The 22,824-nt window shown below is 39.6% G+C and overlaps 1 protein-coding gene across 1 annotated transcript; it reads left to right on the top strand.

The window, feature by feature from the left end:
- Positions 1-11,732: 11,732 nt before the first annotated feature.
- LOC308381680 (patr class I histocompatibility antigen, A-5 alpha chain-like) lies at positions 11,733-22,662 on the top strand (the record flags this gene model as incomplete). Its single annotated transcript, XM_080859267.1, has 4 exons — positions 11,733-11,754; positions 16,093-16,368; positions 16,902-17,180; positions 22,499-22,662. 4 exons carry the CDS (start codon positions 11,733-11,735, stop codon positions 22,660-22,662), a joined length of 741 nt encoding a protein of 246 aa, XP_080715393.1.
- Positions 22,663-22,824: the final 162 nt, after the last annotated feature.

Raw genomic sequence — 22,824 nt, forward strand, 5'->3', positions numbered from 1 at the left:
TGCACTACTTCTGGCAGTGAAGTCGCGTTTATGAGCAAGCACATACTCATCAGCCAACCCCGCGGCTTGGGACGGTGTTAAGTTTTTGTGCTCGCTTAAGTGGGTCGAGACGCCCTGTGGCAAGTTGTTAGTGAAATCCTCCACGATCACTAGATTGCGTAAAGCGTCAAAAGTGGTAACCTTTTCAGCTTGTAACCAATGGTCGAAAAGAAGTTCTTTCTCTCTAACAAACTCCACATAAGTTAGCGAGTCAGTTTTTGGATACGATCTGTATTTTTGCCTGTAGGCCTCGGGGACTAGAGAATACATTTGTAGTACCGCCTTCTTCACCTTCTCGTAATCAGAGGCGTCTCTAAGCGGCAAGGAGGAATAAGCCTCCTGTGCCTTACCCTTGAAAACGCACTGCAAGACCATCGTCCACGCGTCTCCTGGCCATTTTAAAGTTGTAGCTACACGCTCGAAATGACTAAAGAATTTGTCAACCTCTTTTTCATTGAACGGCGGGACAATTCTAATATTGCGAGCCACATCAAAATCAGACTGGGCTGAAACACCAGCCTGTCGATTATCCAGTTCCTTTAATTTTAGCGCTTGATCGTGTTCCATCCTTAACACGCGGAGCTCATGCTCACGCTGCTCTCTCTCTTGCTCTTTTTGTTCACGAAGTTTAGCTTGTTCCCACTCCAGTTCCCTTTCCTTAAGAGCTAGACGCTTAAAGTCAAGCGAGCTTTTTGTGGGAGTGGCCGGAGGGTCGGGAGCTACTTTATCTACTTCGCCAAATACACCGCTGCTATGCAGTGCATCAATGAGCTGCACCTGTAAATCACCCTTAGAGATGCCGCGACGTACCTCTACTTTGTACACACCGGCAACACGTAATAATTCGTCACGAGTTATGCTAAGCAGAACCTCCTGCGTGGGCGCTTTGATGAACTCGTCGAGATCAAACATTGTTGCGAGAGGTAACGAAAAACAGAGAAGCCTATGGCAAATCAAACAAAACTCTTACGCATCAATTAACCTGGCTATCAGAGAAGAAAGATCCTACAGAGGAAAAGGGCAGCGCATCACCGAGGGCGACGTGCAGCAACAACCTCAAAACTCGGATCTATTCGGGAGAGAAGAAAAAACGTGATTAATCACCTTACCAATTTGTGGCTAATTAATTCAATCCCGGTCGAGCCCCCATATATGTTACAAACCCATTTTAAATAAACATGGTAGTGGAACATAAAGACCAGGAAACAACTGGTGCGGGGTCAAGTATGGCGATTTTTATTTGTCAAGAGCTCAAAAGTTTACAAAAACGGCGTCTGGACAACAACAAAACAGAGGATGTCACGTAACTCAAAGTCTTGGAGGAAAAGAAAAACCCTATTATAAAAACCTAACTTTAAAATCGTCGTAGCTCTTCTCCCAACTGACTTTGGAAAGAGTTTAATCTACCGAATGCTTACTAAACGTTGCTGATTGGTTAAGGGAACTCCAATGATTTTAAACCTCAAGATAAGCACCCGCCCATCTCGGAAACCAAAATGCATTGGGTTGGCCCAGACTGAAAGACGGAATTAAATGGAGTCACAGGCTGGTAATGGCCAGGCTACAAGCTTCCTGACTCCTTAACTAAAACCTATGTCGTGCTCAAAGTTGAAAGAAAATAATCACCACCTCGCCACCAATTACAAAAGTCAAGGTTATCTAACAAGACAATAATGATTATGCGCTAAGGGCAGAGTAATTCGAGTTTTGCCAAGAGCTTCTTAGAACGCGACGTGCAGCATGAGAGCGCAGAGCAGAGAGCGTGGAGATTGGAGGTTGGAACTTTTATCCACGGCTCGGCCAATGAGGGCACTCCTTCCCACGGGCACACCTGCACACAATCACATTAGAGGAAGCAGAGCGCAGAGCTCAGGGCAACAATTAGTGGTGACAATCATAACCAGTGAAAGCCAAAACCAAGGATGGCAAAAGAGGGCCACGTAACACCACCCCACCCGTGGACGTTGTGTCACTTCGTGTTCTCTTTATCTCAGTAACTATGCAGGAAGACAGGTGCCAATCATGAGGTGAGACACCTCAGCGTGAGAAATATGGTGGGTGGCGGGGAGTGCCTGCACTAAAGACCGAAATGAGATGCTCAATGCATGACACATTTATCCCCCCTAAGGGCAGGGTTGAAGCACGTAGTCAAAACCCAATTTTTGAACTTGAGCCAGGAACATGATACACTAAATAAAAGGATGGTACGTTTGCTGGAAGCCAGTAGGGTTTTTTGAATGTTGGAACTTGTCTCACTGGTCCGACTAGAAGGTTTTTCTTGTCACGTTATACCACCCCACCCGTAGACGTTGTGTCACTTCGTGTTCTCTTTATCTCAGTAACTATGCAGGAAGATAGGTGCCAATCATGAGGTGAGACATCTCTGATGCTGAGGTCATTCATTGTGGCATTGTGTTAAATGTCTTAATGTCTGAAAAAGACAAAAATAACTGAAAAGCATTTTGTTTTAGAAGACTTTGGTTTGAAGGCCATGGAGTGCAAGTAAGACAGGACAAGACATAATACAAGCAAAACAAACCTATATTTATTTAATTTTTGCAAAGTTTGCGTACTTGTATTAGACAAATCACAGACAAAGGCATACAAGCCAGTGAGGTGCTGTGAGGTTCGTAGCTGGTGAGGCACAGAAACCGGAAGTGATTACGTCATTCCGATCTCTAGTTGTTTAAAAAAGTGAAAAGTGTATACATTTCATACATGTATATATATGCCTATGTTTTAAAAATTGTCATCTGACCAGAACTGAAAAAAAAACGTTATGTTTTATTGTCTAATACTATTACTTTTAAACTTTTTTTATTTTTTTTTATTATAAGAAGTTAAGCGGCTCAATACTCAACAGACTTTTAAGAGGCTATAGGCCTACAGCTAAACGTACAACCAGTGTGCTAATTGAACTTTTACACCGTGTCAAATAAGATATTAATAGTTGCAAGGTAGCGTATGTAGCCCTCCCACCAATGATATGGACCCATTTCATTTTGTCTAGGGAAAATATAACTACCGTGGTGGGATGCTAATTCAAATGACCTTTTACCCAACTCGGACACAGTTTTGAATTTGCAGTTGAGAAATATATCGGCACTGCCTCACTTGCCCATAGACCAGTGGTTCCCAAACTTTTCTGGCTCACGGGACCTCTAAACATATCTCTCTCCATCCACGGCACCCCTATTTTTTATGTCATATTTGTACTTTAGGCCATTTGATTTAACCTTGTGATGTGTTGAATAGGCTATAACTGCTTTTATTAAAGGCATTACATTAAGAAGGTGAGGTTTATCTCAGTTTTGTTATAATCAAATTAACCACTCTCTTTAATTCAACTAATGTAATATAACTTTTGAATAAATAGTGAACAGAATATGAACAGACAACGTCTGTCCCTCTCACAACTATATCACAGCCAAAACGTATGGGTAATAATCGAGAAATTAGCTGGCAGTAACAAAACATAGCAGGATGGAACAAACCTTCAGACAACTTATCAACTTAGTGGGACACATGTGCCTGTCTCTGACTGCATAGTTTATTAATGCAAGGAGGATTTGTTGACAGTGCAACACGGAGATCCTGTTCAACTGACAGCCTTTGCCTCAGGTGTAGGAGGGATTGTGGACAAAGCAACATGGAGGTCCTGTTAAACTGACAGCCTTTCCCTCAGGTGTTGCACTGTCCACAATCCCTCCTCCCATTAACAAACTCTGCAGTCAAAGACGGGCACGTGTGTCCCATTAAGTTTAGCATGGTTGTCCAGTTCTTTGCAAAATAAAGAAAACATTTGTCCTCATCCACATACTGTATCTCACGTTAACGATCATCTGGCAAAGGTCACTAGCATCAGTGGACTCGTCTATTTTAAGCGCAAATGACCCCCTTAGCCGTAGTTTCTCACTCAGTACAGATTCCATGTTCTCCGACATATCATCAATGTGACGTTTGATCGTGTTATCAGAGAGGGGGATTTTTTTCTGAAGTGTGCATTTTAGATTTGGCAAGCAACTCGGCAACTAAAAAACTAATCTTTTGTGCCTTCTCAGACACACGCACGGTAGAAAGCGTTTGCTCTGTGTGGTATTCTGCGTTTTAAGTCTTTAAAAAATATTCTAGTCTTTGTTGTGGTGTGTCGGGTGCTTGGTCTCCAGGTGCCTTGCCAACACCATGGCTGCATTAGCCAACGTCTCCCTGCAGAACTCGCAACATACTGGAGGTACGGGTCGTTATAATGGCTCACTTTTCTATTTGCTAAATCCGATTCCGATGTTTGTTACTGTGGAGATGGATGCACTCTCTTTAAAAGTGTATCCATTGCGCCTACCTTTACTGCTGTCAATACGGAATAACAAACAAAGTCAACGAGAGAGCTGTTGTTGATGTTACGCCCTGAATCAACTGTAAACTGTAGCCTATTGTTGTTTGTGCTGCAAATACATTTTTAAATTTATATAGGCCTAATTACAATAACATTTATTTTGAAATTGATATATATTAAATGATCAAGCCTTGGACCATTCCACGGCACCCTTGAGCATGTGTCACGTCACCCCAGGGTGCCGCGGCACCCACTTTGAAAACCCCTGCCATAGACACATAGTCCATGTTGTCTGGAAATGCGCAAATTCAGCGATTTTGATAATAAAAATGCTCGAAATAATCGTAATGATGCAGAAATTACACCCATACCACAGATTATTTTACTTTTCACTGTTACTTTTTGCTAACTGTACTGCAAATCGTATTCCAGCGCATTTAGAACGCTTGTGTCATTTGGTATCTGACACTGTAAAACAGAATAGAAAAGTCTACTAATGAAACTCCATGAGCGCTCAATGATCGGAAAACATTTACAGGCAATGTCCTATCACTCCCCACTCTCCTAAAACAAAGTTTTTAGTTGTTGGTGTGGGGAGAATTCCTTGTAACCTCTTAACCTCTTTTTTTTTTTAGTTTAAACCCATTGGTTTCTGAGACTCACCAATGTTTTCTTAGTTTTGTTTTTCTCTTAGGTAAGAGATAATTTTACAGTGATCGAGAGCCCTCTTACTAAGAAAAAAAAAAAGCATAAAATGTTCTCAATGCAAGGAAACACAAGTTTTAAATTTCAGGAGCTTAAAAAAGCACAAATATCATATAATCAAATTTAAATTATTATATTTTGTTTATATATAGAGTTATTAGAATGATTGTATTATTACATTTGTGGGCTAAAGAAATACTACTGGCCATTGATCCAGATTGATGATTTGCACCCTTGCATGTGTTTAGCCCCTGAATAGCTTACAGCTCTTAAATGGGTTCCAGTCCTTACGCAGTAAAATGCTTTTTCAGTGATTTTTCAGAGATTTCATTCTATTGGTTTGTGCACTAATGTGCACCATTCTATTGGTTTGTGCACTATCATACACCATTCTATTGGTTTGTGCACTAATGTGCACCATTCTATTGTGATCCAAGATGCGTTCCACCAAGCCGGTCTCAGTGTGGTCAGTGGGGCTCACAGCCGCCCTTTGGGATGTTTTAATTACCTTTTACTGATTACCTTTTCTTCTCCATTTCACAGGTTTTGGTTTGGCATACACGCACAGAGAAGGCACCAATGTACAAACATGTCAAAGAAAATGTGACCATTGAGTTCTAAATGTTAAAGAGCCAAATAGAGGCCATTGATGCCTAACTCAATCGCTCTTTTTCAAACACAAATCAAAACACACCTGTTCAAGCAAGCCTATAACCTGTAAAGTTGTTGCTGTATTATGTATAATTCAATGTTTTATTCAATGTTGTAAGGCGACCTTGGGTGTCTTGAAAGGCGCCCTATAAAATAAATGTATTATTATTATTATTATTGATGTAAATTGGACACATGTTGGCTGCAAACCAGGCTGTTTTTCTTCCTTTGAGGGCTTCTTCGAATTTTAGACTGTTGTGCATGATTTGTGTGCACATTTGCGCCCCCTAATGTTCTTTTGCCTAATGTTCTTTTTTAGAGAGAGAGAGAGAGAGAGAGAGAGAGAGAGAGAGAGAGAGAGAGAGAGAGAGAGAGATAGAGAGAGAGAGAGAGAGAGAGAGAGAGAGAACACAGGCACACACGGCACTGATATTTTTCCCTCAACATTCATTTCCCTTAGGTCTATCCTCCTGTTTAATAATTAGTCTTGTTCGTCATTCATCGCCCACAGGTTAAGGCCTCTTGTTGAGCAGTATTCAGGGATACTGAAACATGACTTCACACACTCACTACAGCGGGCTAGCTGGGATTTTTTCAGTCAAGCTTAAAACATTTTTTTGAGTCTCACCCTACTCTTCATTTCCCCGAACTATTTACCAAAGAATTGTATATCCAAGTGTCAAGTGAAGTGTCAATCAACCTAAACCGCCACCTAGTGGTGAATAACATCACATGAAAGTAAGGTAACATGGGGGCTAGAATATGCCAGATGAATATGTTACAACTTGTAACATTACATTTGCAAGTCGTTCTGATTATATCAAGTTCTAACCTTATATAATGTTCAATTGAGTATTTCATTCAGTGTTTTCTTGTTTAAGTGTTTATGTATTCGGTGCGTAATTGGTAATAAGATTGGGTGAGTTCATATATTGGGATATTAATATAAGATTGGGATAATAATTCACACAGGCTGTCGCTATGTAATAGGAAGGCTTGGTTTACCCTACAATAAATACTTACTAACTATTGTTTTATTTTGTTGATTTCATTTGATTTGACATGTTTCCAGAGTTTCCAATTCACTGTGGCAGAATCTCGATGTTCGCTCGGGTTACAGTAGACAAAGGTGTCATGATATGTATAAATGCAGATCATGTGTAAGCCACTAGAGGCGCTAGAGTTGAATAACTACCACAAGATAGCTGCAACATCTGGCTGAGTTGTTTGTCTGTTTACTTTATATCAACATCATAACAAAAGGCACCCTGGTTTTGTTCCTCGTGGTCAGATTGGCCAGAGACCATTGAGAGGGGTCATGCAGCTCATACTCAACTTATGGGCTGCTACTGGAGTATGGTAGGGAAACCTCCACAAACTCTCAGGGAAAATGAGATACATCTGCTTGGTAGGGAAGCCTCCAAAAACTCTCTAGACCTATTTCCAGACAACTCTGGAGAAGTCTCTGAAAGGTCTATCCATTCCCCTTTACCTCGTGTTTTCCTGTGGCGTTGATACTTACTGTAACTTGGACTTTTTTTTACTATTTCTCTGTAAAACAGTTTTAAGGGTATCAAAAGCGGAACCCATATTGTGGCTTCAATATATCTGATACGATGTTGATCATTATTTTACTCAATGTATTGCTCCTGCTGCTTGCTTTTATTGATTTTATGTTGGCCTTAAGCATTTTGAACTGCAACTTTTGTACAAAATGTGCTATAAAAATAAAGTCTTACTTACTTACTTACTGTATTGTTTTTTGAAACAAATAAACAGCTAAACTTCTTTCAGCTGTTTGTTTAATCATTGCTCTATGACTCTTTAAAGTCAGTGCGACTTTGGCCATTTGCACTGCAGTTTCACAGCCTCACATAAGAGTTTGGTCCACATTCTATTCTTTTTTTAAATTGGTGCATAACTCCTGTTTACTCCTACTTCTCCTCCTAACATGTCATTTATCTTAGTACTCTACTGGTTGCAGTACATCTTATTGATGTTTAATGCATGTATGGCATTTTCAGTGATGTGCGCAGTTTACTCATTTTTCTATGTATAGATTTGATACATCTACAGAATGAACAATGGGCAACCATAATGATTGAATGAATCATTTATAATCAATTGATGATTCCACAATGAAGAGTTAATGGAGACTGGAGAGCTGTTTGCTGTGTGCAAGATTACCTGCTCATATACCAGCCCCTGTCAGGAGGACTGTAGGCCTATTTCATCAGTCGGGATTAATGTCGCTTACATCCTCACTCATGCACTTTGAGCTATAATACTTCATTTAAAAATCAATGTTGGTTTGTGCACTATCATACACCATTCTATTGGCTTGTGCACAATAATGCACCATTATTTTGGTTTGTGCACTATCAACCAGGCCAGATACACACTGACTAAGGAGATCAGAGTGGCAAAGAGAAGCTACTCTGAAAAACTGAAAAACAGGTTTTCAGCTAACGACCCTGCGTCAGTGTGGACTGTGGAGAGGCCTGCAGGACATCACCAACTATGGGAAAACTGTACTTTAAAGTTCAACCTTAGTGAAACTCCTCGAGGCTGTGCCATGTGGAATGCAAAGTAGCCTAATGCCTGATATGTTGACGGGCGTCATTCTTACCGCCATGACCTGTTGTATGTAACTCCCCTCTGAGGAGGCATTACTATGTGGAATGCAAAGCAATGCCTTCATCAGTCTAGCCAGCTGACTAAAGCGCTCACCTTTCCCTACAAGGCCCCAGAGTCTGCCCACTCTCTGTTCCTGAGGTAACTCCTTGCTGTTTGCAACCTAGTTATCAGTCAGTTCCTCTCTCAGCTTATCCATATCAAGTCTCAAATGAGGAAACAAGCACCCTAGCCTTGTCACTACTCAGTATGAACACATTTGTTAACATCTTATTAGGGTAACTTAAAAAATACTGAATGTAGGCTACTTAATTCTTATAAAAATCTTTGCTCAATTAAGTGACTTAAAAGCAATAGCCTGCTTAGAAAGATCAACTGCGCAATAGAATGTTTGCCAGATTGACAAATTAGTTGAAAATGGTATAGTGTATTTATTGTGTACACACTATATGCGTAGGAATGCATTGATCCATCAAGGTTGATTCAAAGTGAATGATAGGTTGCTCAGACATGTTGAGCATGTTGAGCATTTGCACCTGAATTTCCCTAAAGGAATTAATACAAGTTTATCTAATCTTATTTTATTAAAATAGGCTACTCGTCTCGTAGAATAGGGAACAGCTGTGACAGTTAGTAGGCTACAGCTGTTAGACAGTTAGTAACATAATTATACATAACTCGAAAACCCTCAAAAAACAATTACTGTAAGTTTTTCGGCTGTCTCACACTGTGGTTAATATGTTAAAGAGAGCTACGTTTACTTTCTATGAACTGTGTTAGTTCGTTCAAATGTAAAATGTAATTATTAGTCATTTACGTTACGTTCTAATAGTGATGCTGGATATAGCAATATAGCGATGAGCTTTTCCTTATAGCCCCCCCCCCCCCCCCCCGCCCTTATTTAAAAGGTCAAGGTACCTTATTTGTCATTGTCACAAAACAACGAGACCGACGAGGCAGGATCAGACAGTTAAAAACTTAAGTTTCTGTGGACATTAACTGCCACAGCTTAATAATAATAAATAGATAAATACCCTGAGTAAAATAAAACAAAAAAGCAATAAGCTATAGGCCTATAGAGTGAGGTGCAGCACTTTTGCATATTCTCCAGTGCCATTTTTGGGTCATCAGGAGCTTCCAGGGTGTTAAAGACGATTAAATAAATAATTGTATTTATTTTGATATCGTCAAATTCACACCTAACAACCGATTAAGTGAAGTTATGGTGGTGGGTGATCCTCGCGAGTGTGCAGACAGACGGCGTTTACGTCTAGTAAACAAACTTGGAGCGACTGTCCGAGTCCGACCCAAGCTGGTGAAAGCTGCCATAATCAGCTGCTGGATATTAATGCATAGCACATGATGTTTAAAATAGTAAACAAGTCACAAGTTATCTAAGTTAGTTATTAGGTTATTCAATGGCTCTCTTTTATCATACTGGTCCATTGATCCTGTGGGTATGCTACCCTACTCAGTAGCTCCACCAGCTATAACTAGCTAGTGAACTCTAGACTACAACTAACTCACTTGAGCTGCAAATTCCTACCATGCTAAAGTATAACTAGCACCTATCTCAGCAGATGTCTTCAATATGTTTATTGATGTGCCATATTTTAAATCTAAATGTGTTAATTTATCTTCCTAAAACCCACTAGAGGAAACTATTTAAAATTATATTTTCGAAAAATGTCTTACGGGGGAGCATGCCCCAGACTCCGCTAGATGTGGGTCACAGGACAAATAGTAGGTTTATCAGGGGCTTAGACCCTTTTGCCCGTGGGGATATGATCGTTAGCACCAGTGGATATATAATTCCGTAATCGTAATCACTTGATAGCCAGCTGTGATCATGAATATGAACTTTTTCATACCAAGTTGCACTGGCACCCTGGGGGTTTCTACCTTTTCTACTTCTTCCCATTATAATTTAATAATAAGTTAAATCGTGGTAACCATATCATCAGCTAGATAACTAGCTATCATTTTATGCAAATCTATTTAAAATAAAAAAGCAGCCAGATAATCACAGCAACCAGGAAACACTGTGGTTTAATGTCAGCAATAGTGTAGGCTTCATACAACAAGTAGGCAACATACAATTTGTATAGCATTTTTAATGGGAGTGCCTTCCCATTTTTGTTGTATATAGAGTGTTAAAGTAACACTATACAACAATTTGACACTTTTTGAGATATGGTTTTACAGGCAACTAGTTTTGGTACCATCCTCATCCTTCATTTTGATTGCATATGGCCACAGTGCTCTCAAGTTTTGAAGACAGGCAAGAGTGACGTATCCCCCCGTCAAGCCCCCGACCCGCTCCCATTCCGCATTCCGCCCGCCCCCCCCCCCCCCCAGTCGTACGTCCCTTATATATTCATAGTCATAGAATTAGACGTATTCATTGGGAAAAATTGTATTTTTGTACATTGCAGTCAACCTTGTGCATTTAAATGTACCTTGACCTATTGTACACTCATCTCTGCAGTCAATGGCAAGTAAACGTTTTTGACTGTGTTGGTTGACTTCAGTGCCTGCTGTTTGGCCTGATGCCGCTTAGCCTACTGCCTATGTACCTTGTCACATCCAGCACACCTTGATGGGCACAGGAGTTCTCTTGGCGGCAGATAGAACGCCAGTATGCTCATTTGTTTTTTTAACTGACATCTTTGAAAGACGGATGCAATGATTAATGCATCCATGGCCAGGATATTCATAACACGCTAGTATGCCTAATGAGTTCGCTACTCACAACTTCACCAGGCGAAGAAGCCTCGGAATCTGAATAGAATGTTCAAGCAAACACATTTACAAAAAAATGAATATTAAAGGCTGCCTAATATTCCTTCGAATTATAGGCTACATATATTTTTGATAGGCCTACTCGAATTTATTAGAGCCTATTAACGAAGTTCAGAGTCAAAGCTATAGTGAAAAGGCAGGCTGTTGCCTAAAACTGTGTTGGCTACAAACACTAATTATCTGGGAAATATTCTGTAACTGCAGTCAAGTTGTCATTGCTTGTGTCAAACCATTGTGAATTTGTGAGACGACTTACTCAGTGGCGGTTCTACAAGGAATTACGCCCCAGGCAAGACCCCCTCCGAGCGCCCCGTACTTGCGTACTTGTATTATACAAATCACAGACAATAGCATACAAACGTCATAAACACAAACATAGGCAAAAAAGGCAGTCTAGTGTTATGGTGAACTGGTGACATGGATCACTTTGGATCCTATACAAGACACCATCACCACACAAACTTTAGCAATAAATCGCTTATCCCCGCCTAAGGGCAGGCTTGAAACACGTAATCAAAACACATTTTTGAACTGGAGCCAAGAACATAATTATACACTAAATAAAAGGATGGTACGTGTGCTGGAAGCCAGTAGGGTTTTTGGAACGTTGGAACTTATCTCACTGGTCAGACTAGATTCTACTCATTTTGATTGAGCCCTTTCTTTGTTCCAGAAATTCTTTGCTGCATGGAACAAAGAAAGGGCTCAATCAAAATTGACGTTATACCACCCCACCCTTAGACGTTGTGTCACTTCGTGTTGTCTTTATCTCAGTAACTATGCAGGCAGATAGGTGCCAGTCATGAGGTGAGACATCTCTGATGCTGAGGTCATTCATTGTGGCATTGTGTTAAATATCTTAATGTCACTCTGTAGACCTGTGGAAAAAGACAAAAATAACTGAAAAGCATTTTGTTTTAGAAGACTTTGATTTTAAGGCCATGGGGTGTAAGTAAGACAGGACAAGACATAATACAAGGTTATTAAAAAAGCAAAACAAACCTATATTTATTTAATTTTTGCAAAGTTTGCGTACTTGTATTAGACAAATCACAGACAAAGGCATACAAACCAGTGACGTGCCGTGAGGTTCGTAGCTGGTGAGGCACAGAAATCGGAAGTGATTACGTCATTCCGATCTCTAGTTGTTTAAAAAAAATAGAAATGTATGTATGCCTATGGTTTAAAAATTGTCATCTGACCAAAACTGAAAAAAACTTTATGTTTTATTGTCTAATACTATTACTTTTAAACGTTTTTTAAAAGTAATAGAAGTTATGCGGCTTAATACTCAACAGACTTTAGTTTTAAGAGGCTATAGGCCTACAGCTAAACGTACAACCGGTGTGCTAATTGAACTTTTACACCGTGTCAAATAAGATATTAGTAGTTACAAGCTAGCGTATGTAGCCCTCCCTCCAATGATATGGCTCATTTAATTTTGTCTAGGGAAAATATAACTACAGTGGTCCCTGTTTTCTGGAACTGGAAATGCGCAAATTCAGCGATTTTGATAATAAAAATGCTCGAAATAATCGGAATGATGCAGAAATTACACCCATACAGATTAGTAGAGAATATGAATATATGCTCTGCCTCCCCTGCCTCCTTTTACCGCACGTCCCTGCTAAAAACGTCGTAAACACAAACATAGGCAAAAAGGACAGTCTAGTGTTTGGGTGAACTGGTGACGTGGATCACTTTGGATCATACTGTATACAAGATCAATCGCGCGCAATTCCAGGATACTTTATTTTCATTGGTTGCTGGATTAAATCTTACCCATATATAACATATACGTTTTTTTCTGATTGGCTATTGTGTAGCCCATTTCTTTTTTTGATTGGCTGATAAGTTGCACCTTACAGAAGAACTGCAGGGGATTCGGTGAGACGTGCTTGATTCCTCCATGGTGTGGTAAGCACGACCAGGTCATGTTTGTGCGCTGCGGAACATTAAATAGCGTGAGAAATACGATGTGTGGCGGGAGTGCGTGACAAAAGACCGAAATGAGTGACTGTCACGCTCAATGCGTGACACTTGAGAGCCCTGTGGTCATGTGAAGGACAGATAGACACCAGTTCCTTCCCCACTAGCCATCCAGGATATGTGTGGGATGAAATTTATATGTTTCACATTTAATTAAGTAGGTTAGTATAGGATTCCATAGTATAACCTAAATTGAATTGGTAACTTAGTGTGGCCATGTATTCTGTCTGACCTGTTGGGTAAGGTTTGATGAGCTAAGAGAGTTACTCAAGGCTTGGGGTAAGGGGATCCTATGTAAATAGTCTTATCTATAGTGGAGAACGAGGTGGCCACAGTGTAAGAGTATGAGGGAGGGGTTTTAGGTATAAGAGCTCAGTTTGCCCAGAGACTGATGGGCATTGTTGTTGGACATTTCATGAACATGGATTGCTTGTAACAATGCTCCCGATATCGTTAATAAATCTGCAGTACCACTCCAGTTGTCTGTACGTAATTTTGACCACATAAATGGTGTCAGAAGTGGGATACCTATCTCCGAGGAACAGCGAGGAAGACCAAAGGCTCAGGACCTGACACAGATGAAGGGAGATCTCTTTCTGATCTTGGGAGAAGGCCGTCGATAGCAACAAAAATATGCTCCAGTGGCACTCAGCCTGGCCAGAGGAATTCCTCCTGTGACCTGGATACGGTATCACCAGCTTGGTGGTCACAGACAACTGTGGTGAGTCCCTAGTTTTACTTTAACAAATGCTAGTAAAATAGGGTTGTTGTGTGCACTGGTCATCCTACCAAGGGGTTTGGTAGACGAGGTCATCCTACCAAGGGGTTTGGTAGACGAGGTTATCCTGCCTAGATAGAGGTAGAAGCGGAAGCCTGCTTGGGATATTAGCAGACGGTAATCCTGCCTAAAGAGAGGTGGAAGATATGCATATTCTTCTTGTTGGTACCCCACACCAGGTTCAGTCATCCTTCTTGACTCATCTCACCTTCGACAGCCAGGTCATCCCCCTCTCCTCAACAGTCACTAATCTCGGAGTTAGGTTTGACTCTCACCTGAACTTTAATGATCATATAAAACACCTGTGCAAAACCTCTTTTTATCATCTAAGAAACATCTCCAAACTCCGCCCCACTTTAACCCTATCAGATGCAGAGAAGCTTGTCCACGCCTTTATCTCCTCAAGACTGGACTATTGTAATTCACTCTTCTATGGGATCACTGGCAAGAACATCCAGAAGCTGCAATACATCCAAAACAGCGCTGCCAGGATTCTGATGAAGGTCCGGAAATATGAGCACATAACACCAATATTACACTCACTACACTGGCTCCCTGTCTCTTTCTGGATAGACTACAAAGTCCTTATACTCACCCATACATGCATAAATGGACATGCACCTCCCTACCTGCAAGAATTAATTACTCCCCAAACCTCCACCTGCACCCTCAGGTCTTCAAACAGCTTGCTCCTCCGCGTCCCCAAAACCAAGCGTCGCACCATGGGCGACCGGGCCTTTTGCTCGGCAGCGCCACATTTATGGAACAGCCTCCCTGACCACCTAAGGGCAACGCAGACGCTGGATTCCTTTAAAGCTGGACTTGAGACTTTTTTTATTCAGGAAGGCATTTCTGGCCTTGTGTTGAATCTTTTCTTGTGTTGAATCTTTTCTGTTATGCTTATGTTAATATTTAAGTTTGTTTTTAATTTTATTGTATTATTATAGTTATTTTCTAATATGTAGGCACTCTGAGATTCCTTTGAATGAAAAGTGCTTTAAAAATAAAATGAATTATTATTAGGTTTCCTCCGGTAGGAGGTAACCTATTGTTATTGTAGGCTTTCTTATTATTATGTTGCTGCAATGGGAGTCAATGGCAGCCCATGTGACAGTTTTCTAAGAAAATACAAGCGCTGTTGGCCCTTTTTAAAAACAGCATCAGCACACTGATCCCATGATAGCTTGTGGTCAGTTATAACACCAAGATATTTATACTCCGACACCATCTCTATCTCCTCTCCATTAATCAGAGACGGAGTGGGTGAGGCAGCCCCACGTCTAAAATCAAAGATCAACTCTTTGGTCTTAGAGGTATTCAGTTGCAACTGGGAGGCTTCACACCACTCAACAAATTGTTGCAGCACTGGACCATGTTCAGTTTCGTCTCGCTCCAATAAACTGATCACAGCAGTGTCATCTGCAAATTTGATTATATGATGTCCAGGGTACTTACTGTGACAACAGTCAGTGTACAGTATGTACAGTAATGGTGACAAGACACTACCCTGTGGTGTCCCAACTGAAGTGAAGCGGACCCCAGATAATGTGTTCCCCACCCTTACTCTTTGTGGCCGCCCACTCAGGAAGTCCAAGATCCATTTATTAGTGTAGAGTTCAGCTGGAAGTTGTCCCGAAGTCTGTTTGCTAAAATGTGTGGGTGTATTGTATTGAATGCTGATGAAAAGTCTGCAAATAAAACTCGAGCATGTGTGAGTGTCTGGAGGTTTAGGATTGTGAGAAACACTCTGTGTGAAAGATAACAATATTTACATGTGTGGTGTGGACAGAGCAGACCAGCTCTACATCTAGTATCAGTACGGACACAGGTTTATTTTTTTTTTAGCCAATATGTTACAATAGTTGTTAATTTTTACAAATCTATACAAATCTCCAGAGGATGGTTGTGGTGACATTGAATAGAAAATAGAAAAAAACGCATCTTGGCCATCAGCCAGTTTGATTTATTTATATGTGGAGGAAGTAATCTATTGGACACATCAGTAGCCAGAGCCAAAAAAGAAAAAAGACTCACCATGCTTGTTTATGACCCCTACAGTTTTATGTATTATTTCATGTAACTTTAACAGACATGCATTCATGTAACTTAGCATTACACTTCCAAATAAATGTACTGTTGCTTATTTACTTTTGTCTATAAGGAGAGCATGTTCTTCAGAGAAGGTATGGCTGTGAGTGGGATGATGAGAGTGACGACACCAGTGGCTATGAGGAGTATGGGTATGATGGAGAGGACTTCATCTCACTGGATCTGACCAACATGAGATGGGAACCTTTGAGACGAGAAGCAGCCGTGACCAGTCTGAAATGGAACCGCCTCAAGTCCATTTTGAATGCCAGGAAACAGTACTTCAACCATGTTTGCCGTGATAATCTGAAGAAGTATGTTCAGTACGGGAACCGTTCTCAATGGAAAGGTACGGCACTATCACAGATGTTTAAAGGTCTAGCCATGTGTAGTTGCTGACATACTTTGGAACTAATTGAGAAGGTACGGCAGCAGAGGCCCTACAGCGGGCTGCATCCCTGTGGTGGTGTAGGACCTCATGAAAAAACATCATGTTTAAAGGTCTTGCAATGTGTTGATTCTGACATACATGAGTCGAATTGAGTTTGTTTATTTGGGTGGCCATAGACATCACTTGACATGCTGAAGGTTAAAAGAAGACATTACTTGACTTGCTGAGAGTTAAAACATGACTTCTTGACATGCTGAAAGTTAAAAGAAGACATTACTTGACATGCTGAAAGTGAAAAGAAGACATTACTTGACATGCTGAAAGTTAAAAGAAGACATTACTTGACAAATCATGTAAATCATCACTTAAATCATGAGCCCTCTCTGTGCCTCTTCTCTTTGTACTTGACAATGCATTACTGCTCCCATTGTTCATGTCTGCTACAGTATGTCTTGAAATTTTGTTTCTTTATCTCTATCTCCTTTCTTCAGTCGCTCCTGAATTGTCTCTAATCCAGAAGAAGTCATCTTCTACTGTGACGTGCCACGCCACAGGGTTTTATCCAGATGGAGTGATTATCACCTGGAAGAGAGATGGAGAAGAGATGCAGGAGGATGTGGAGATGGGAGAGACGCTGCCCAATGGGGATGGAACCTTCCAGAAGAGAGCTGAGCTAAGAGTGTCACCTGAGGAGAGAGAGAGAAGTCAGTACACCTGTGAGGTGACACACCAGGGTGGACAAACACTCATCATCCTGACTGAGGATGACGGTAAGATTGTTAAAAGACCACACATAACTAATCAGATAGTGAGAGGGTACTGTTGATATTTATAAAAAAAAGTTTTAACATTTCAAAACCATTCTTGTCACTATCATGATTAAATAGCTCTGTTTTTATCTCTCTTTTTCTTATAGCCTCTGGTACAATTAATACATTGTTACCTTTTAAAACCTTTGTCTTTTTTCATAATTTTCATGTAGCTAAAAGTCAGAGTGAATGAAAGTCAGAGTTGCTGATATAGCACACCAATTAAGCTATACTTTAAAATATAACTTTCCTAAAATATTAATTGATTAACCTAATAATGAATGTATTATTTAAATTGACTGAAAACAGTTAATTTATTCAAAGAACCTTTTCGGTTCCACATAGAACCATTTTGTTTAGGCCTTAAAGAACCCTTAAGGGTTCCTTTGATGAAACCTTCAATAGGGTTCTATATGGAACCATTTAGGGGTGCCATATATGAAGCGTGCAATAGAACCATTTTTGGTTCCTTATAGCACCTTTTTTTCTAAAAGTGTAGCTTACTCTATTACTATACTTTTATGTTTATTTTGACTACAGTCTTAGCATGAGCAGAGGTCACAAGGTGAAATAAATAGATGATAAATACATAATGATTGTAGCATTATTGTAGGTTTAGAGGCATTCACATTAAAAATACTAAATTCAAACTTCTGACAGGAACAGGCTGCTTTAACTGTATTCATTACTTAAACAGAGTAATTATTTTACCCCTGTGCAAGATTGATGTTTCATATTTGGTTTATATTTAAGGTTTTTTTTTCCCTACAGGAAATACTCAAGCTGTTTGGATATTTAACGCTAGTTCCAGTACTATTGTATTTATGATTGCAGCTCTTGCAATCTTAGTGACTGCCATTGTTTTGAAGAAAAGTAAGTTGCCTTTCTGTCATAATTTAAGTAATTTCCAAAATGTTGTCAAATATAGAGGTCTAGGTCAAAAGTAATGTATTGCACCTTAACCAGTATTCACGATATGTAACAGTATGGTACTTAAAAGGGGAAGGGGGAATTTTCTTAAAACCGTGTAAGATTGACTTAGCTATATATAGTTATATTTGACAAATGTTTTCTCCTCCAGCATTGGAGCTTGCAATTATTATTGAAATTGTGATTGCCATGGTTATGGTGAAGACGACAGCAGGTGAGTTGCCTTTATGTCTCAATGTATCCAATTTGTGAATGATCTTTGTCTGAGGAGCATGATAACTAAACCGTGTTTCCCCAATATTACTGTTCATTTTGTACTTTTCATTTTTCCAGACTGTCAACAGGGACATAGAAGTACCACAAACAAATAGATGATAAATACATAATTACTTAAGCATTATTTTAGTTCTAGAGCAAGGCTGCCCAATTTGGGGCATTTGGCCCGTGCTAGATTTATTTTGGCCCGTGCTCCGGTCAGAATTATAGTCAGAACGTCATTCGCTAGACAGCATTTTAACCCATTTTGAACAGAGTCTCTGTTTCAACGTCATATTTAACTCAGACTGGTTGCAGTTCACTGCTAAGCCACAGTTTTAACATTGTTTCAGATGGGTCAAGGGGGACGCTATTGACCTTTTGTCAATACAGATCCATATAATGGTTGTTATGCTAGCTAGCTAGCTAGCTAAGGAAACTTTTACCTTAACCTTAAACGATTTTGGAAGAGCTCCGTTTGCATGAAATGATAGCTAGTTATCTAGCTGATGTTTTAGTCTTCTCAACTTAACTTATACATTTATAATGGGAAAAGGTAGAAACCCTCAGGATGCCTGTGCAACTTCGTATTGAACAAGTTCATATTCACACATGTCAATACGAGATAATTACAAGCTAGCTGCTGTCAACTCTAAGTACCTTACCTATGTGTGTGTAAAGAATGTTGATAGGAAATATGAAAACAACCAGTAGTCAATGTGCAAGCTCTCAATTGAATGGTGATTTAAAATACTCTATCTGAGTTGGGGCAGTCTGTCCTTCAGTTGAGGTCAAGGCATGTAACACTCACGCTACAAGTTTTAACTGTTCGTGTTGGCTTAACAAATGTTTATTAGCCTTTTACTCGCTGTTAGTTGATTGGCCATTATAAAAGTCCCCTACCTAAGGCACAGGGATTTTAACATCTTCTCGTTGTATGTCCTTAATAGATTATATTAAATTAGTATGATATGTTAATAAATGTAAAAAAAAATGTAATGTTAGCTTTTCCCATTATTTTCTTCTTGGAGTATACCGGACACCCCTACAGGGGATTGGTTTGTCACCTTTTTCAGCCCTTCTGAGTTTGCAGATATTATATTAATGGTAATGTTAATTGGGTACATATATGAAATACATTTCAATATAATGGGGCATGAACTAACATGAACTCTGGTTTTGGCCCTCGGCCCTCCACTCCGATTAATATTTAGCCCCTGACAAGAAAGAATTTGGGCACCCCTGGTCTAGAGGCATTCACATAAAAAAAATACAATCATGCACATTTAATTTTTTGACTGATGTGTTATATCTGTGTTTTCCTTTTCTATAGGAAACACTCTTGAAGCCATTGTTATTGGATGTCTGTCTACAACCGTCTTAATTTTAGTGATCGCCTTGGTTGAGAGGGAGAATAAAAGTAAGTTGCCTTTTTTTCATACATTATTGCGGAAATTGAATAAATTAAGATACGGCACCACTTTACAATAAGACTCCATTATAAATGGTTTATAAATGGTTTATAAATATCTAGTTACAGATACAAGAATGGTAGGGGAGTGTGCAATTGGGCTAGTAGAGCAAGTTAAGGGATAGACAATGGGGATCTTCCAAAATAGTGAGCCCACATCAATGTATAAAAACTATGTTTCTAACTAATTTATAAGGGCTCATTAATGACTTACAAAGGCTTTACAACCTAATTTATAACCTATTTATAAACCATTTATAAATAATTTATAATGGAGTCTTATTGTAAAGTGGTACCTAAGATACTTTATGTCTGCTTTCTGTCATTGATGATGCTTTTGTGTGTTAATGTTAATATTCTCCATCTTTTATACTTGACAGACTACAGGAGTGCAAAATGTGAGTAATTTGTTACACCTTGTAAAAATCTGAAATACTTTCAATTGTAGACACTGGTCTTTGTGTATTTGCTACTTTCAGATATTTATAATAATAATAATTAAAAAAAACATTTGATTCAATGTTTTATGTAGCGACCTTTATATGTGCAAATAAGTGTATTTTGCCTATCTGATTAGAAGATTTTTTTTTTTTTAAGTAATTATGGGCTTTGTGTATGTATGTATGTACACATTTGTGTCCTTTAGGCATTTGAATTACAAAGACAATCTGATTATCAGATATGTAAGTGCTTGTTAATTTTTAGTGAAGGCAGGAATGAGAGTAGAAAGTAAAGTGCAAAATTGTAATTTTTAGTGTGCAATGTGCATTTTAGTTCATAGTGTCAATCATATTTTTATTTAACATATGTTTTTTTCCTCATCAGCGTCTGACCCAGATTCTGATGCCTCCTTTGGAACTAAATAGACATCAGCAGGCCCCTCGTCTCCTCTAATACTGGCATGGCAGTGCCCCTCGTCCCCTCTAACACTGGCATGGCAGTGCGGCTCCGTTTCCCCGAAATGAAGGACTGTTTGTTTAAGCGCTCGGAATGAACATTGGACCTCATTCTCGAACGCAGTTAATGAAAAGTAACCTGTACCTTGACGAGTGGGCTTTCAACTTAACAGGTCATGCTTTGAAGGGTGTTAGTAGTCATGTTTTTAAAACAAGTATATGCTTTGCAGTATATTTCCACAGCTCTACTGAATTGAAGATTCATCAAGACTCAATTAATTTGACCACAGCATACAAGAACCTCCACCTGAAGACTGGCACCTATCTCCCTGCAATCACTCGACACTGAATGTCTTGCATCGAAATAAAAAATAAAAAACATATACACTGTCATAGTGTTTTCAATGTTGGCAATTGAATTGTAAAATTCGTTCACATATGTTGTTAATCATGTGTGTGCATATCTACACCCTAGTGCAATTACTTCACTTGGTTTGGAAAATGTATGTATTGTTAGCTCTACTGATGGCTGTAATGTGTAAGTACTCAGCTGTCAGTCATATGACTGAGCAGTAATGTGTCAAGACTATGCCACTAAATAAATAGATTGGTTTCAAAGACGTTAATTGGAAACAATTTTTAGAACCTAGTTTCTATCGCCAAGGTTTTATATACCTCTGTAAAATAGTTGACTGGTTGTAACTAAGATAAATGTAAATTGCAAGGAAGGTTTCTCTTTTCTTTGCAGACATATTTTTCCACGCAAACTGAAAACAATAACATAACAAAGCATAGGAGTTCAGGGGGCTTAGCATTTCTAGGTTGTATATCAATGTGCTTTATTGTTTTGTGTATATTAAATTGTGCATAGTTTCTAGGTTGTATATCAACGTGCTTTATTGTTTTGTGTATATTAAATTGTGCATAGTGTTACGGACAGTTAGTGTAGCAACTTCGTGACATGAGGAGTAGACGTTCAAGGTAAGAGAGGTGTCAAACCGAATTAAGCCCGATGCGACCAAGATACGATGTCAACAGGTTGACCACCAGGCTAAACTAACTCATCATTTAGCTACATTAGCTTGCAGCTATGTATTTTCCACTGTTGAAAAGTTCGGTTAACAAGTCGTTTGTGTGTTTAGCCGTATGACTTCGTAAAAATGTTGTTAACAAAACAGTTGAGTGTTAAAACATATAACTTCACAGAATTAAAATTAAAAAAATAAAACGATCATTTAAAAGTCAGGCAAACGACGTTGCTGCTCAGCGAAAAATAGAGGTCCTGGTATTAGCCAGTTCCTGCCTAGTAACTAATCTTAACCAATCAATGTAATAGAATTACATTGTCAACCCATCATTTTTTGCGTCAACATTCTAGAATTTGATTGTCCACCGATCGTTTTAGGAGTCAATCCATCGTCTACCCACAGCCACTCCTAAGTTTTTGACCTCCTCCGAAGGTGTTGAAAAGACAGAATTAAGAGTTGGATAAAATGTATTTCTGAGTGTTTTTGGGCCAACCAACAAAACCTCTGTTTTTGCATTGTTTAACATTAAAAAGTTTTGGGCCATCCAGGTCTCTATGGCAGAGATGCAGTGAGTGAGATCCCCTGGGATCATCAGAGGAAATAGACAGATATAATTGGGTATCATCAGCATATGAGTGGTAACCTTGTAGACAGCAATTAGACTAAGTTGTTCATCTTCCTCTCAGATGCTCTGCTCAGATGTGCTGGACGATAAGCAGCTCGTTGTCACAGACGATGTAGCAGTCCTCAGCAAACCACCCCTAGCTGATCTGTCCTCAATTTCTCCATGCACACAGGAGGAAGCTGATACCCGATGTTATCACATGTGGCTCATGCAGCACAGCATGATCACCAGAGAATAATGATCCAAACTGTAACCATATCGATGGTGTGGTTTTGGCGGTGGCAGCAGCTCAAGGTCTAAAGCCAGTGGATGAGCTTTGGTTGGCATTTGGTACTGGAAAAAGTTTTGATACCTAGCAGCCCATGAAATCTCAGGTGGACTTGGGCCTGAGAAGGCATGT

This window comes from Sprattus sprattus (genome assembly GCF_963457725.1).
Source record: "Sprattus sprattus genome assembly, chromosome: 20".
NCBI lineage: Eukaryota > Metazoa > Chordata > Actinopteri > Clupeiformes > Clupeidae > Sprattus > Sprattus sprattus.